General features: G+C 42.4%; 1 protein-coding gene across 3 annotated transcripts in view; it reads left to right on the top strand.

The window, feature by feature from the left end:
• The window catches only part of GEMIN8 (gem nuclear organelle associated protein 8), a 41,680-nt gene extending 34,434 nt beyond the window's left edge, over nucleotides 1–7,246 (top strand). For all 3 annotated transcript variants that reach the window (XM_075264984.1, XM_075264983.1, XM_075264982.1), the window contains exon 4: nucleotides 6,460–7,246. In XM_075264984.1, coding sequence (XP_075121085.1) covers nucleotides 6,460–6,716 — 257 coding nt within the window. In that variant the 3' untranslated portion in view covers nucleotides 6,717–7,246. The remainder of the gene's footprint in view (nucleotides 1–6,459) is intronic.
• Nucleotides 7,247–17,716: the final 10,470 nt, after the last annotated feature.

The raw sequence follows: 17,716 nt of genomic DNA, 5'->3' as shown, positions 1-17,716 counted from the left end.
GCAGATTTTTTGAGCCAAAGCCAGGTATGGAATGAACACATAGAATAAGTGAAGTATAAGAACTTCCTTTATATTTCCCATTCCTTTTGTAGCCACTATAGGCTTTGGCTCAAAAAGATGCAGCAAAATCTGCAACCAAAAAAGTAGTTTTTCCTCAAAGTAGCTTTTCATCAACATAGGAATTTAGCCTAATGGACATGATTCGTGTGCGGCAAGAACACGGACCCCATTATAGTCTATGGGGTCCGTGTGCTTTTACAGCACAGTGCTTGTAATTAGAGATGAGAGAGTACTGTTTGGATCAGCCGATCCGAACAGCACGCACGCATTGAAATGAATGGAAGCACCTGGTACTTCGGCTTTGACGCCGGCTGGCCGCTTAGCCCCCCGCGTGCCGGCTACGTCCATTCATTTCAATGCATGCGTGCTGTTCGGATCGACTGATCCGCACAGTACTCGCTCATCTCTACTTGTAATTGCGTTTGTATTCCTTCAGGGGGGTCTCCATGTGGACTCTCCCTGGACAGAATACAAAAACAGATGTGAACGAACCCTAAAAGTTTCCTTTTATATTTCTTTTCATTCCTTTTTAAGCCAATTTTGGCTTTCCCTAAAAAGGCCACAGCAAAATCTCCAACAAAAAAACACCACTTTTTTTCATTGTGTGACCTCAGCCGTACCCAAGATTCACATGAATCTAGATAAACACGTGTTCGGGGATTTACTGACCTGAACATCATGCCTGGAGAGGGGCTCCTAGCATAATAGTTCTGTTTGCTGCTAGGAGCATCTGCCTCCCAGTGACATATTGTCCTTAAATGTATTAGTAGGGGACAGTTTGTTGCTTGGAGACATGGACTCCTAGCTTCATAGATAACTATTATGCTAGGAGTCCCTCTCTCGGCATGATGATTGGGTTGGAAAATCATGGGTGAAACTCAGTTGGTGAATCTAGGGTTAATCATGGTTTCCGTTAGCAATTCACAATTAATCCCTCCATCTTATCCTGGATAAACGGCATACAAGGAAAAGTTAATTTTCCTAAATTTGGTGCCAAGACAGAGTGGTCTTTGCAAGGAACGTTAGGAAAGTATGAATTTTGGCAAAAGCTTTTGTTGTTTTCTCGTTTTTGCAAAGAAAATACAGGGAGTACAGACTGCAGATATAACATTTAAGGGGAGTCCGTCAACAGGAATCAGCATATCAACCAGCCCTACAATTAGGCATTAGATGTTAGGGTCATCTGACTCAAAAAGTGTTTGATTGTGACTTGGTTCCTCTATTACAAATGTAGCAATGGCAACACCCTCATTGCTCTAAAGAGTTAATTTTCTGGCATACAAGTCATGAAAGATCTCAAATCTTTTGTGCAAATCAGAGTTTGATGCAAATAAGTTAGCATTTATGCCAGAAATCTCACATAAGGCTAAAGCCCCACGTAGCATTCCGCAACAAAAAAGCACTTGGGGGGGGGGGGGGGGCTGCGATGTGTTGCCGCCACGGTTTTTCCCTCGGCGCTTTTTTGCTGCAGGATGCTATGTGGGGGCTTAGCCTTATGTCAGACCACTTTTTACAAAAAATTTGCAGAGGATTCCTCTGTGGTCTTTCTGCATCTGTTATATTTTATTTCTATATTATGCCTATAGGGAAACCGCCGACATTTCCATAGGTATATTGACATGCTGCAATTTCCATAACCGTAACTTTATTTTTTTAGAAATCGCAGCTTGTCTGCTGCACGTATTTTACCGCAAAGTGGAGATTTTGGTGGATTGTTTTTTTTCCAATGTGTTTCCTCCACAGGCAAACTGCAGTGTTTACGCCACGTGGGGCGCCAGCCAGCCTAAATGATGTGGAAATGTAATCTATGAGTTGGTGTCCATTACCCTCCAGGCTCAAAGTATGGCAGAAGGTGCACCTTGTCTTATAGGGGGTGGAGCCTCCGCCAACTCAGGGTTAGCACTAGTCTTCATAAATCTGCCCGAATAACTCCACTAACTCCACCAATTCACAAGTGGAAAGCGTTTGATTTGAATCAGGTGGCCCTAACCTATCTATCTGTGGGTCTGAGTTCTGCTGACAGACTCCTTTTAAATGAAACCTGTCTGTGGAGGGAACATCACTTCTGTGAACAATAACACCCAGCTGCAGTCACAGTGGAGGAGATCTATCAATCCCTTTCCGATAGTTTTCAGTATATTTATTAATATCGCTCATTTTCTGGTGTGAGTTATAATGGGAATCTACAATAGTTCTAACTGACGTAGATTTCCTATCTGGCTGATTTATGAATCAATTGGAGCCTCTTCAATGGTTACCTGTGCCAGTCTTAAAAAATCTGTCCCAATGTGTGTTATTCTGCTGTGGAATATGACTCTAGTAAATGCAATTTTGAGCTATTTGTAAGAGCAAAAAGACAAAAACTGAATGCTAAACAAGTGCACACAAAAAAAAGTCCTGACCGATGAACATAAATCTCAGCTCTTGGATTGATTTATTATATAATGTAAATGAAACAATGTAATTGTAATATAAAATGTAGAATACAAGCCCTTTAATTGGATGACTGAAATAACACTTTTTAGCAAATCTAGACAGCTCTAAATACATAAAACTAATAGACGGTTCTTATTGTGATAGAAACATGTTGTAGAAATTAAAACCAAATTCTCTTATTGAAAGAAATTGGGTTGTCAGGAATTGGCTCAAGGCTTGGCAGAGCTACTTCATTTTTTCCACTTGATGCTTTCCTTTTTCCAACCTGGCACTCTCGATGCAAGAGATTTTGTACATTCCCACATCCCACCTCCCACTTCCCCCTCATCACCCTTTTGTATGCTTTAACTGTGCATCTGCTGCCATTTACCAGGGAAATTGTGACTCATGCCAGGATTTGTTGTGTGCTAAGGTTTTTTGCAGGTCCTCTGAATTCACCTCTTATTCAGGGGAACACTCAGGACCACAATTGTTCTGACCCTTGCTTCTACCATAAGTATTACATATATACACTTTCTTTACAAGGTATACTGGACTTTGTGTATGGCAACTAATGGAGACAAAGAAGGAAGCAGTTATGCCACCAATCGCATGTCTTAAGGTGGTATTACATGTAAAGATTTTTTTTCTATCATGCGGTGATCAACTATAAAACCTTCCGATTTAGATCTTGTTCTTCACCAGCCTGATTATACAGTCAAATGCAGAAAACATGCATCCCCGGGGATATACATTCATTATTATTAGTAGTAGTATTATTTATATAGCACCATTAAAGGGGCTCTATCATTGGGAAAAGTGATTTTAACTAAAAATATACTTGCACAGCCTTTAGAAAGGCTATTCCACACATACCTTTTGTATGTAAATAGCTTCAGTAGTTTTTGAATGAGCCCGTTTTTATTCACATGCTAATTAGCTACCACTGTGCAATCCGGAAGTCTCACCGAGCATCCTCTGCTATTCTCTGCTATGTGTATAAGAGCCGGGAGGCTGCTGATGATGATGACTCATCTCTCTGCTCTCACACACATAGCAGAGGGTGCTCACAGACACTTCTGGGTGCACGCTGGAGGTTAAATAGCATATGAATAAAAACTGTCTCATTCAAAAACTACTGAGGCGATTTACATACAAAAGGTACATGAAGAATAGCCTTTCTAAAGGCTATGCAAGTATGTGCTTAGCGAAAAATGACTTTTCCCAATAATAAAGCACCTTTAATTCCATGGTGCTTTACATTAACATGCGGTACAGAAAATATACAAAACAAATATAATACTAGCAGTGACCAACTGGCACAGTGGGATAGAGAGCCCTGCCCACAAGGGCTTATAATCTATGAGGGTTTACAATCTATGGTTTTTTGCCACCAGCATACCCTAAATAGAGTTCTGATGATAAGCTGCAATATAATTTTTTTTTTTTTTTTTTTTAGCAAAAATCAACAGATCACCCATTGAATGAGCAAACTATTAGACAGGCCAACGATAGTCTGCTAAACTATCCTTTCTAATAGGGCCTTTAGGCCCCATGCACACATCCATATTTGCTTTCTCATGTATTATCTGTAATGCTAGTGTACAGATCCATTCACTTCTATGGTCCTATACACACATCAGTAGTTTTTATGGATCAGTATCTAGGCTTAAGTTAAGTAATATAACTATATGAGGTCCCAAGGCTAGACTTTTTGTAGATCCATGATATACGATGTAAAATGAACATGGATTTGCGGAATACAGATCTGTAGTTTTGCAGACAGTAGAAAGAACTTGGTCATGATACCATGACAGTTAGGAACATAAGAAAGGTGTCCTGACCTAAATGCCTTTTATAAGTCAGAAGTCCACTGTTCTATTATTATAGATGAATTGTTGCTCGGTGATACGGGAGTTGTCCTTTCAGATGTGCTCTTCATAGCACCCACTAGTTCTCTTGACTTCATGCACACGGTTTTATTGTGACGTTTTACAAAAATGTAATCTATTACCTTTAGATATATTGAATCCCTATTACACCGCCCATATAAATCCGTTGTTGTAAGTAGGCTACATGCATACAACCATAGTGGTTTTTACTGTCTTCAAAATCTGTATTCAGGAATTATACTGCATCTGTATGTAACCAGTAATCATGGATCTGCAAAAAGACTTGTATGATCTGATACTTGTATGGGCGAGGCTGTGCCTCAAGTACGGACAGGATCAGGACCTGCTCCTAGATTTTGAAGATATTATTTGAGCAATATTGATCTAATAATATAAGGAAAACAAGTACGGTTGTGTGCGAGGCCTAAGTTAGATGGCTATAATCTACATTTTAGCATTTGTATTATGTTGCTATTACCCTGCAGTTTCTACGTTTTGTTTTACATGAACCATGGAAGGTTATCATCTTTCAGCCAAATTATGAGTCCTTATTCTGTGAAGCAGTAATAAAAGATATCAGTTATTCCTATCAATTTTTTTAAGTGTAAATGTTGTTTCATTTATTTATTTTTATTGCTATTGTCTGACTTGAATTCCCCATGCTGGCAGATGTTCACTTCATTTATGTCAAGTTGCCTGCTTTGCCGGCCATGCTCCCAAAGTCAAAGCTACACCATCTCATAGATCATTATTTATGCAAGTTTTCTGACATAAATGATCATAAGTCTGGTGATTGGCTCCTCACTAAGCCCCCCCCTTTTTGGGAATGTGGCACGGGTGGTGCAAATACTGCCAATTTGTCACAAAAAACGGGTATAAAACTGACATTAAACAATAATAAATCTGCCTCAGCTGCTACAAAAACAAACTCTTTTGACCTTTTTACGAATAAGGCCTAAAAGGAGACATGGTAATAAACAGCCTGGTGTAGAAGGTGCAAGTGCTAAGGCACTAAGAAATGTCATTGAGGCTAAGACCACACGTAGTGATAAAAAACACAAGAAAAATGCCACCAAAAAATCCCCACTTTTTTCCGCTGCTTTGTCTATTTTTGCCTCATCTCATATATGTGGGTTCACATGGTGCTGTATTGCTGCACATGATTTTTAATTGCAGGAATGAGTATACGTCTCTCCTGTAGGCTAAAGGCCATTAAATTGTCTGGTTGGCTGACATATTAACATAATACTCATTACTACAATTAAAAACTTCATGAAGTCCTTCAGGAACAAAGCGCCGTATAAACCCAGTCCTGGATTTACATGTTGCCTTTTTATGTAAAAAAACTGCATGCTGTTCTTTTTTTGTTTGTTTCATTACATATTGAACAATATTGGGAGGAAGGGATACCTAGCATCATAGAAAATATAAATGCTAGTGGTCCCTCTTCCAGCATATTGTTCAGGTTGCTAAATCCGGGCAACACACGGACCAAGTTTCATGGGTGAAATTTGTTCATGTGATTGTAGCCTTAAACTGTGACCTGGGTGTTGCTGATCAGGTTAGCACCCAATTCTTGCTGAGGCATAGACTGTATTGACAGAATTGATACAGGGCTGCCCTGATCCTTCCCTGGTTTTGAAGTGTAACTCTAATACATATGGGTTGTCAGAATTCATTGAAAGTATGGACATGCTTAACTAACATAACCTAATAGGTATTCTGTCTAAGCTTCACTGCTGGCATGTGTACGTTCTCAGCTCAATATCTGTAACCTATGGGGTCTGTTGAGCTTTGCTTTGAGCTAATAGGATTAATCACTGGTATAGACTTCTGTCGAAAAGCAATGAACAACTTGGCTGGGAGCATTATGGAAAATAAAGGCAATTTCTCAGAATGATTGTACCATGATGCCCCTTCTGCTCTACAGGATTGACTTCATTCATTTATACTGAGTGCCAATTCATTTGATGACCAGATAACATATTGAGTTGATGGGGATATTTGGCACTTGTGTACTTTTCTGTGAGATATTTGAGGCAAAAGCAACTTCTCCATCCTTTCTTATATAAAATCTACCCTATTTTTTCAGAGAAACAGCAGCAACTTGAAGAGGAAATGCATGAACAGTATGTAGATGCCGGACATGATCTGCACATTCCCACCAAAAGATCTACTGAACCTCCGTCTGAAAGGCCCGGAGAAAGACGTAGAGTAGAGATGAAGAAACTTTATGGAGAAGATGCAGCTCAAATCCAAGGAATGGAAACAGCAATGCAACTCAACTTTGATAGACATTGTGATAAAAAACAACCCAAGTACTGGCCGATCATCCCATTAAAGCTGTAAGTGTCTGGGCAGAGACCTGAACAGTTTACATTGCTGGATGTAGCAGTAATGTTAGAAACACAGCTGTATCAACTTAAGAGCAATAGATTTCCACACCAGATCTGTGCGAACAGACGCCATGTCCATGAAAAGTCTTACATATTTTTGTACTGGATTTCAGGCACATTATGCTTTTTTTTTTTTTTTCAATATAAGGTTTACATTTTATCACTTTCTTGTATTGAAATATGCGCTTAAACATATATTGAAACTATAAAACTGAGTAAATGAGAGACAGCCTTGGTTTATAATTTTTTTTTAAGTTCTACAGATGTATAGTAACTCGTAGCATTTTTTATTAAAAATATAGATTTGGGTGTTCTGTGGGTGACCGACCTCCTGTAAAACTGACAATTCTGTGCAACCTTGATGGCTGATTCTATAGAGAAACCACTTACGTTTTTTGGGGTATTCCTTTTCAGCAAGCCTTGGTTGAGATGGCAATATACTGCTGTATCTCCCGGACATCCAGCTATATGTAACTATGACCATCACTCCCGACCAAAATAAGGGGCGGAGATATAAATATTCTCATGAAAGGCATAATGAAGGGACCTTTATCTTGAAGAAAATATATGTCAGTTTTGCTTTCGTCTGTGCTAGGCCTTGTTCATATCTGTGTTCAATATTCTGTTCATGGAGTCCGTTTGGGGACCTCCTGAACAGAATACTGAACGCATTGACAAGCGGTGAACAATGAAAGCACTTGGACCCCATAGACTATAATGGGGTCCGTGTGTTTTCCATGCGGTCTCTGCACGAGTCATGCGGAGAGGAAAGTAATTCATGAAGTACTTTTCTCTCCGCATGTCACATGCAGACACCGCATGGAAAACACACAGACCCCATTATAGTCTATGGGGTCCGTGTACTTTCATAAGCTCACCGCTTGTCAATGCATTTGGTATTCCATTTGGGGGTCCCCAAACGGAATACCGAACGCAGATTTGAACCAGGCCTTAGTATAATTTGGTGCATCTAAAATCATACACTTGTCGTCTTAACTGTTACTGTACTTTTTCCTCACCCACTACCTGGAGTTAGATTGCAGCAATTTTTGGGACTTTTAGTGAAGTCCCAATTGATAAATCTGGAGTATAGACAGACAGGCTGACCCCATCCACTTTTATACCTGATTTTCAAAAAATGGAGCATGTGCTTTAAAAATACAAAGTTCAAATCCTTTTTTACAGCACAGTTCTGGAGTATTCGATACATTTTGCCAAACTGGATGGAATTTATCAATACTGCTAAATATTCAGAAATGAGTAAAATGTATAATATTGTGTAGAAATCATTCCCACTCATCAGCTGTCTTCAGTCATTTTACAGTGGTTTTGGAGGTTGCTGTAGCCTTGATTTATTATTCTAAATAATAGTATTTCATGTTGGTAAAGAATTCTGACAGCATTTTACTTTTTTCTGTTTTTCACAATATGTTTACACATATGCCACATTGATATATGGTTCTTGATATAGTGGTTGCTTATCAGATCTGCTTATTTCCCTCTGATTTTTACTTTGTAAATTAATAAAATATTCTTGAAGTTCTTGGGTAACTCTTAGTTGGCAGATTTTCGCTATGGATTCTGAACTGAATAGCCACAACAGGTTATGCTATATCACATGAGAATATGGTCTTTGAAATCCCTTTCATGTGTAATTCACATATGCAAAAAAAAACTACATAAAAGGAACAGGTGACCTACTTTGTGTATGTATGTATATACTATATATATATATATATATATATATATATATATATATATATATATATATATATATATATATATATATATAATATATGTCTGGTCTCTATTCAGCAATGCTGAGGCCACTGAAGACCTGATGGTAGCACTAAAAACAGTAGCAAGAATTCAAACACCATCAAAGGGGTCATCAGGAGACTGCACTGGTTAAGCTTTACTACTGATACAAGCCCTAGTCCCCCAGAGCCAAGCTCACTCTGCTTTCGGGCCACATAACCAACTCCATTCTACTAAACGGAACTGTGACTCGAGACAGTGAGGAGTCGTGGACATTACAGATTCAGGAACATCTGCAGGCGAATTTGAAGAACCAGAGTTCTAGCCTCCCCATATTCCTCTGCAAATATAATAAACAGGGTTTCAGGGGACCAGGGTATAAATTGGTAAAAAAAAGCTTAAAGAAAACCCTTCATGTCCTCATGAAAGTACGGTTTTATTAACTTCTAGAAAGCCGACAGTGCTCTGAATTCATCATGCTGTCTGCTTTCCCAGTATGTGCTCTGGTGGTGGAGATATTGGTGCTATTAGTTTCTGCACCGGTATTTCCCCACTGTCAGAATGGCGCTCTCCATAGCTCAGCATGATTGCTGAGCTGTGAAGCATGTAATGAACGCCCCCTCTGACAGTACAAGGCTATGATAGAGTACTCAGGGAAGGGGGGCATTCCTCACCGCTTAACGATGACACTGAGTTATTGGGAGTTCCCTTATGACAGTAGGGAAATATCAGTGCCGAAACTAACATCATCAATATCTCCCCCCAAGGCTCCGTCCTAGGGCCCCTCCTGTTCTCCATCTACACCCTCGGCCTGGGCCAACTCATAGAATCTCATGGTTTTCAATACCACTGCTATGCCGATGACACCCAAATATACATCTCTGGACCAGACATGACCTCCCTGCTGGCCAGAGTTCCAGATTGTTTAGCAGCCATAGCCTCCTTCCTCTCCTCCCCCTTTCTCAAACTCAACATGGAGAAAACAGAGTTCATCATCTTCACCCCATCCCGTATGGCCCCTCCACCTGACCCATCTATCAAAGTTAACGGAACCACAATTATCCCTCTCCCACAGGCCCGATGCCTTGGGGTAACCCTGGACTCTGACCTATCCTTCAAGTCACACATTCAAACCCTCAACACTTCCTGCCGCCTCCAACTCAAAAACATCCTACGAATCCGCTGCTTCCTCACCCCTGAAACTACTAAGATGCTCGTCCAGGCCCTCATAATCTCCCACTTAGACTACTGCAACACCCTTCTCCATGGACTCCCAGAAAACACCCACGCCCCCCTCCAGTCCACCTTAAACTGCGCCGCTCGCTTAATCCACCTCTCCCCCCCCCCCCCCCGATCTTCATCGGCTGTTCCCCTCTGCCAGTCTCTCCACTGGCTACCTATAGCCCAGCGAATTGAGTTCAAGCTACTAACGCTAACATACAAAGCCATCCACAACCTGTCCCCTCCGTATAGCTCTGAACTAATCTCCCGCTACCTGCCCACACGTAACCTCAGATCCTCCAATGACCTCCTACTCCGCTCTGCTCTCATCCGCTCCTCACACAACCGTCTCCAAGATTTCTCCCGTGCATCCCCCATACTCTGGAACTCCTTACCAAGACACATAAGACTGATCCCACAATCACAGGCTTCAAGAAGGCCCTGAAGACTCACCTATTCAGGAAGGCCTACAACATACAAAAACACTATCAACACACCACCATCTGTGCAGTCTCCCCCCTCTCCTTCTGTCTCTATCCCCCCTTCCCTCATAGATTGTAAGCCCTCGCGGGCAGGGCCCTCTACCCCACTGTGCCATTCGGTCATTGTTAGTATTATATCTACTTGTATATTTTTTGTAAAGCACCATGGAATTAATGGTGCTATATAAATAAACAATAATAATAATAATCTCCACCACCGGGGCACATACCGGGACAGCCGACAGCAATGAATTCAGAGCACTGTCGGCTTTCTAGCGGTATATAAATATGCACTTTTAAAAAAAACTTGTTTTATTGAGAAAGTATATAACAAATTACAGTACAAGAAAAAAAACAAGACATAAGAGATGGCAAAGGGTACAAATCCAAAGCAGCCTTGGACCAAAAAATCTTGTCAAACAGAACAAGAACCAAAAACCATGCTGCAAAGTCCATATTAGTAATTGAAGGCTTGCAAAAATCATCCAGTAGAAAGTCCAAATCCAGAAATCGAGAGAGGTATCAATCTCCATCCAACCTGCAGAGGACGAGAGTAGAAAACAAGAGAGACACCAAAAAACCATACACATGAACATACACATTACTCCAAATGCAGTATAAGCATGGACCAAGAGTCACCCCTTGAACATCTAAGGAACAAATGCATTCAAGGCAGAGTGATAAGAATGGTCAGTATACAGGGTCAAGGGAGAGTCACACCACGGGCCCCAAACCTTACAAAATTTTTGAGGGCAGCCCCTGCCTTTATATACCACTTTATTGCCATCCATCGCAGGGTAATCGCCTTCCTAAGAAAAGTGATTCCCATATAAAGATACGTGAGTGGTGCAGCCATACCTCTTCATCCAAAACTCCGAACAGACATACTTCAGGTAAGAGTGGAATCGGAGTGCCCAGTATATCAGATAACAGGCCTACGACCTCGGACCAGAAACCTTTAATGATCGGACACTCCCAGATCATGTGCCAAAAATCAGCATATATACCAGTATATCGCAAGCACCCAGGGTTTCTCAACCTACCCATTTTGTGTAAGCGTGCAGGAGTCAGATAGCTTTGATGCAGGATGTAAACTTGTATCAGCGTATTATTAGCAGCAGGGGAAACAAACTGTGCTGACTCCAGAAGATCAGAAAACGTATCGTCTGTGAGATCAGGGATAAGAGTGCGCTATCTCCGTAAAGCAGGGGTTTCCAAACCAGACATCTTAACCCATATGAGATGGTCATACAATGTCGAGATAAGACCTTCAGGACCCTGGGAATGGAGCACCCCTATAAGAGGATATGCTATAATGGTTACACTTGGTGAGGGGAACTGTAGAAATAGCATGCCTGATTTGGAGAAATCTATAGAACTGGGAACGGGAGATACCAAACTGGGTGCTTAGGGATTCAAAAGTACGGAAAGCCCCTAGGTCATAAACATCAGCTAGGGACATAACACCAAACTGCTTCCAACTCTGTGCACCCGAGAGGGCAAATAGTTCCATCAGACCCGGGTTATCCCACATTAGGGTCTTAATAGAGACCTCAGTGTAAACTCCTACTTGCTTAGCCCGCTGCCAAATCTGCAATACCAAGACATGAATCGGCAATAGGTTACCTCTATATAAGTGGGGGTGTTCCAACACCGGCCATAAAATGGAAATATGCAGATAAGATGCTAAATGGGCCTCCGAGTCAGGTAAAGGATCCGATAACACCCAGGACCTCAGATAACTAAGCTGGCTGGCCAGGTAATATAAAAATATGTTAGGAAGAGCCATAGGACAAAGGCAAAACTAGACCTAGAGCATTGATGAGGACCGGGAAGACATAACTGAATGTGACCAGGAGCTGGGATGTGGCACAGGAGAAACAAGTGTTTTCACCGGGAAAGTAGTTCAGGAGTTCAGAAACCAAATGTAGTAACCAAGGATCAAGGAAGGAGCTTGAAATCTAGAATATCCAGGAGCAGGGCCGGATCCAGGTTTTTATGGGCCCTTGGGCGACAGAGCCTCAGTGGGCCCCATTGTAAAGGAGGTGGGGGAGTCGAGACACTGTGCGTTGCAGATGAAGCGAGTGACGTCATGCAGGAGTGTGGCGTCACCAACGCCATACCTCCCAATCTTTTAAAGAATAGAAAGAGGGGCAAAATGTGCGGCGCGCTCTGCGCGCCGCTGCAAATTTAGCTCCACCCACTTTTATGTTGATTCCACCCATTCTCATTCATTATGTGCTCCCACACAGTATAATCCTCCTACAGTCACCTGTAAATTATATGCCCCCCCTCCATCTCTCCCCCAGTTTCATATACACCCTTCCTCTGCCCCCAGTTTCATGTCCCCCCTCCATCTCTGTCCCCAGTTTCATCACGTTCTCCCCCTTCATCTGCCCACAGTTTCATGTCCCCCGTCTCTGCCCCAGTGTCATGCCGTTCCCCCCCCTCCCCTTCATTTGCCCCTTCAGTTTCATTGGGCCCCCTCCATCTCTGTCCCCAGTTCCATGCCGTTCTCTCCCCACCCCCCTCCATCTGCCCCAGTGTCATGCTGTTCTCCCCCCTCCATCTGCCCCAGTGTCATGCTGTTCTCCCCCCCTCCATCTGCCCCAGTGTCATGCTGTTCCCCCCTCCCCTTCATTTGCCCCCCAGTTTCTTTGGGCCCCCTCCATCTCTGTCCCCAGTTTCATGCCGTTCTCTCCCCACCCCCTTCATGTTCTCCAGTGTCATGCCGTTCCCCCCCTCCCCTTCATTTGCCCCCCAGTTTCATGGGCCCCCTTCATTATCTTTCACCTTAATATGTAATACAAAACAAACACTTACACTCACCTTCTATCACTCACCTTCCCTCGTTCCCCCGACGCTCCTCTCTCTCTCCCTCCAATCACATACGCGATGCAGGAGCTGTGAGATCAGCTCCTGCTTAGCTCCGGCCCGGCTTGCGTGTGTAGGCGTGATGCGATGACGTCATCGCGCCTACACACGCAAGCCGGGCCGGAGCTTTAAAGCAGGAGCTGAGCTCACAGCTCCTGCATCGCGTATGTATTCCAGCTCATCGGCGGACGGACGCCTATGAGCTGAAATTGTGACAGGCAAGTGCCGGGGGGCCCCCAGAGGCTCTGTGGGCCCTGGCACTTGCCCGACTATGCCGTGCGCTGACGCCGGCCCTGTCCAGGAGTCTTGTAGTACCAGGAACGGCAACTTAGAACAGACATGGAATAAGCCACCTTGAGGCTGCATCCAAAGAAACAACAGTATCAAGAATGTACTTTCCTGACAATCAGATGGCGTCATTTCAAGTTGTTTCTGCTACTTGTGGTACTATCTGAATCCTGACTGTGCACTTGCCTTGACCTTGGATACCATGTCTTGATACTGAACTACTCTCCTGCTGGTGACTCTTGGCTCCTGACTGCACTTGTGGTCTGTTTCTGGTCCGTTCCTAATGTTCATTTTCCTGATTCAAGCTTCAGGTATGGCCATTCTGGTCCTTTTCCATACTCCGTATCTGGTCTCGACTTGCTATGATTAGTTGCAAGCTGGTGACTATTCTGGGGATCCACCTACAGCAAAATCCACACCCAATTATGGTTAGCGTTAAATCCTGGGATCCCTTAGGACTTATTCACACAACCATGAATACCCACACAACATGAAAAGCCACAGCATTTTCAGACCAATGTGAGTCTGTGGGGCTGTTCATATGTCTGTTTTTCTAACCGATTGAGAAAACAGCCTGTCAAAAATTTGGACATCTTATTTCTGGCTATTTTTTTAAGATCTCTCAAAGACTCAAGTCTATGAGGATCCATGAAATACAGATGCCAAAATACAGTTGCTATCCTAGTCACAAGTTCTATAACTGTATATTTGAGCCCTAAATCCAATGACCCTCTGGGTCAAATTGTTCTTGCTTAAAGCTTCGACGAACTGTCAAGGGTCATGCTGCAACTTCTGCAAGGGATGTGTTCTTTCATAGACGTCTGTGAGCTACTTGTCAAGAGGAAACATAACAGAATTATAAGTATTTCCTACATTTGATTTCTGTACTTAACATCCCCTCTTAGTTTTGGCTTAAAAAAATACTGATCAATACTGAAGTGTGAATAAGACTGTACAGCAAATACTGGAAGCATAAAGCCCTTACAATGAGCAGCTGTATCTGAAACCATCTGTGTGTTCTCACAAGTATGCTGTTGTCTAACCTGGATCAATACCGCAGATGAATGACTAACCGAAGGCAATCATTTCCTTAATACTACTCATCTGAGACATATATCACTTGTATATCCTGAAGTCCTGTTCCTCTGTAAAATTTACTGTCCACAGTTCAAGAAGCAGAAAAAATGTCAGAACTTCTTCTCAATGTCTCAGTATAAACCAATATCCTTTTATTACACAGAAACCAAGCACTTGGAACCCTCTGGGAATCTGTTTTGTGAGGTAATTGAAAGATAGAATTTGAGGGAAGGAATATAGAAAGTAACTCAGTGTATTTGTTTTAGCAGTTATTAGGTTTTCTTTTGTTTACTTATTGTGGTTACCTTTTTTCCCCTTTAAGTATGTATGCATATGCTCTAGTATATACATAGTCTATAAACATCACCAAAATCTCTGCATAATTCAGAAGCTTATTCACATGAAAATGTTTCAGAATCTTTGTCTTAAAGAGGACCTTTCATCAGATTGGGCACAGGCAGTTCTATATACTGCTGTAAAGCCAACAGTGCGCTGAATTCAGCACACTGTCAGCTTTCCCGATCTGTGCCCCGGGTAAAGCGCTATCTGTCCCGGTACCGTAGCGCTTTACAGTCAGAAGGGCGTTCTGTCAGGTACGTCCTTCTCCACAGCAGCGCCTATCGCACTGTACAGTGTGAGCGGGAAGGAACTCCCCCTCCCTCTGCTCACACAGCTCGTCCATAGATGAGTATTATCAGGAGGGGAGGGGGCGTTCCTCCCTGCTCACACTGTACAGTACGATAGGCGCTGCTGGACAGAAGGGCGTCCCTGGCTAACTGTCAGAAACGCCCTTCTGACTATAAAGCGCTACGGTACTGGGACCGATAGCGCTTTACACCGGGCACAGATCGGGAAAGCCGACAGTGCGCTGAATTCAGCGCACTGTCAGCTTTCCAGTAGTATATAGAACTGCCTGTGCCCAATCTGATGAAAGGTCCTCTTTAAAGGGGCTACCCTTGTTTGCACAACCCCTTTTGAGACAATGGGATCCTGAGAGTTTGGTTGCTAGAGATAGGTTCAGCTAGGAGGCCTATAATAAACTGCATAACAACTCCCGTAATGGCGATTGGTAAAATCATTCAGGGAGATTTATCCAGCAAAATGTGGCAGAATTCTGTTTACCATGCTGTGTACCACATTTATCAAGTATTTTACGACTTGTACGAAAACGGTATATGGCCTATCATGAAAGGGGCATGGTCTTGTGGAAAGGGTGTGACCTACTTTGTGACACTGTACGCCAAGAACTTTTTCAAACCAACTACCTTGTGTAATGGAAGACTTCACAGTCTAACATTACCTCACATTTATCATCAGACACTTTGAGAAATCTGGTACAGTTTAGGACTGTCTTGTCCAATTTGCAATATTAGACAATATTACTAAGTCTGCCCTGTTTGTTTCTCCACCACCTGCCTAGTTTGCTGACCAGGTTCTGCCTCAGTGATACCTGCCCTCTGTCAGCTTTCTAGCAGTATATAAAACTGCACTTTCCTGAGGACATGACAGGTCCTCTTTTAAGCTGGCCAAACAGGTTACCTTTTTGACAGTTGTGATGCAGACATTCGATCATTTGCACCATCAACATTAACAACTAAACTGTTTAGAGGTAGTTTAGTATAAAAAAAAATGCAGTGAGCCAGCATAAACTGATCAGTGATTGTCTACAAGCAGCCGATCCTGCCAAACTGCCAGCCAAAAATAGATTTTTATAGAATGAATGAATAAACTATTATTTATTTAGCTTTTCAGTGCTTATTTGTGTGGGTATAAGTCTTTGGGGTATACATGTAGGTTGTCCTTTATTAAGGAATCTTATTTGGAAACGTATAGGATTACTATTTTTGTCCGCCATCCATCGCAAATGGTCGTTCACAAAATTTTTATGACCGATCTTCGGTTTTTACCCAGAATCCCTAGCGGAGCAGGAATGTCTCCATACGCCTATGTAGGCATACACTCTCCCTAATGTGTATAATTATCCCCTGACCCTGGTCTATAGTCTCTCACTCTGCCAAATCAGTATCCCTGCGCTATGCTGAGGAGGTCCAAAAGACCGAAACAGCGCTGTCTATAGCTGGGAATCTGTTCCTTTTGGAATAGAAATACTAATTTGGCAATTAAATCCGCATCATGATAGTAGGCTTATTAACTGAGTCATGCATGATGTTAAGGAGGCTGCCCTCTATAGGGTGGCGTATAGAGTGCACTGTTCTCCTAATTACATCCTGGAGAATAGATTTGCATATTTTTTACCCCGATCTTCAGCTGAAATAGAGCATTCCAGATGACTAAAGGCTTATGTGTATTGCCTCCATAAGGTCCAGCTCCAATTAGTGTTGTTGTTTTTTTTTTGTTTTTTTTTACCACATAGACACAGAATCTAAATTCAGTAAAGCACTATCAATAACGCAGCTTTCAGCAAATGTGCCTGCCATTGGATATATACAATATATATTTTGTCTGTGGTACTGCCAGGTAACATCTATACCCCTCCATGATAAAGTGGTAGCACTGCCAGCTTTATGACAATAGTAAACAACGCCAATTTTCTGGAATACCAGATTCTTTTCACTTTACTTAGCCGTTAATCCAAGATTATCACATCTAGTGTTCTGTGGATCAGACTGAGGAGCCTAATGAGATTCAAGATCTGGATGACAGGATTAACCCTTGCGTGACAGAAAGAGATACATGAAGAATTGTAATGCTGAATTTAATGCCATTGCAATATATAATGTGCCTTTAAGGTGGAAGGACATTTTGATTTAATGAGTTAAGCCTTTCCTTGCTCCACACAGTATAAGGAACCCTTTCCTGGGCCCTCGCAACATAATGCACCTTTTCCTGGCCCCGCATGGTATAATGCACCTTTTCGTGGCTCCCACAAACTATAAAGCCCCCCTTCATGACCCTCACATCGTAAAATTTCCTACTTTCCTGGGTGCCCATGTAATACTGCCTCTGCAGGCCCCAATACAGAAAGGAGCCTTTTACAAGCCCCCTTACAATCACAACTCCTGCTGGAGTAATGGCCACTATTAAGTTACCTATTCCTGCCCACAGCAGCCTCCTCTGCTTCCTCTTCATTCTTAAGCATCCAGCAGGCCCTGTGCACTGTATATGACATCGTGATGCAATAATGTCATGTGTGGTGCATGGGGCCCCAAAGAGGCTGAAGAGGAAGGGAAAGAGGCTGCTGTAGGCAGGATTTGGAATAAGTAAGTTAATATTAGCTGGAATCAAAAAGCAG

Source organism: Leptodactylus fuscus, chromosome 2, assembly GCF_031893055.1.
Source record: "Leptodactylus fuscus isolate aLepFus1 chromosome 2, aLepFus1.hap2, whole genome shotgun sequence".
Classification (NCBI taxonomy): Eukaryota; Metazoa; Chordata; class Amphibia; order Anura; family Leptodactylidae; genus Leptodactylus; species Leptodactylus fuscus.
The sequence above is the reverse complement of the archived record's forward strand: the minus strand, read 5'-3'. Positions and strand labels throughout refer to the sequence as shown.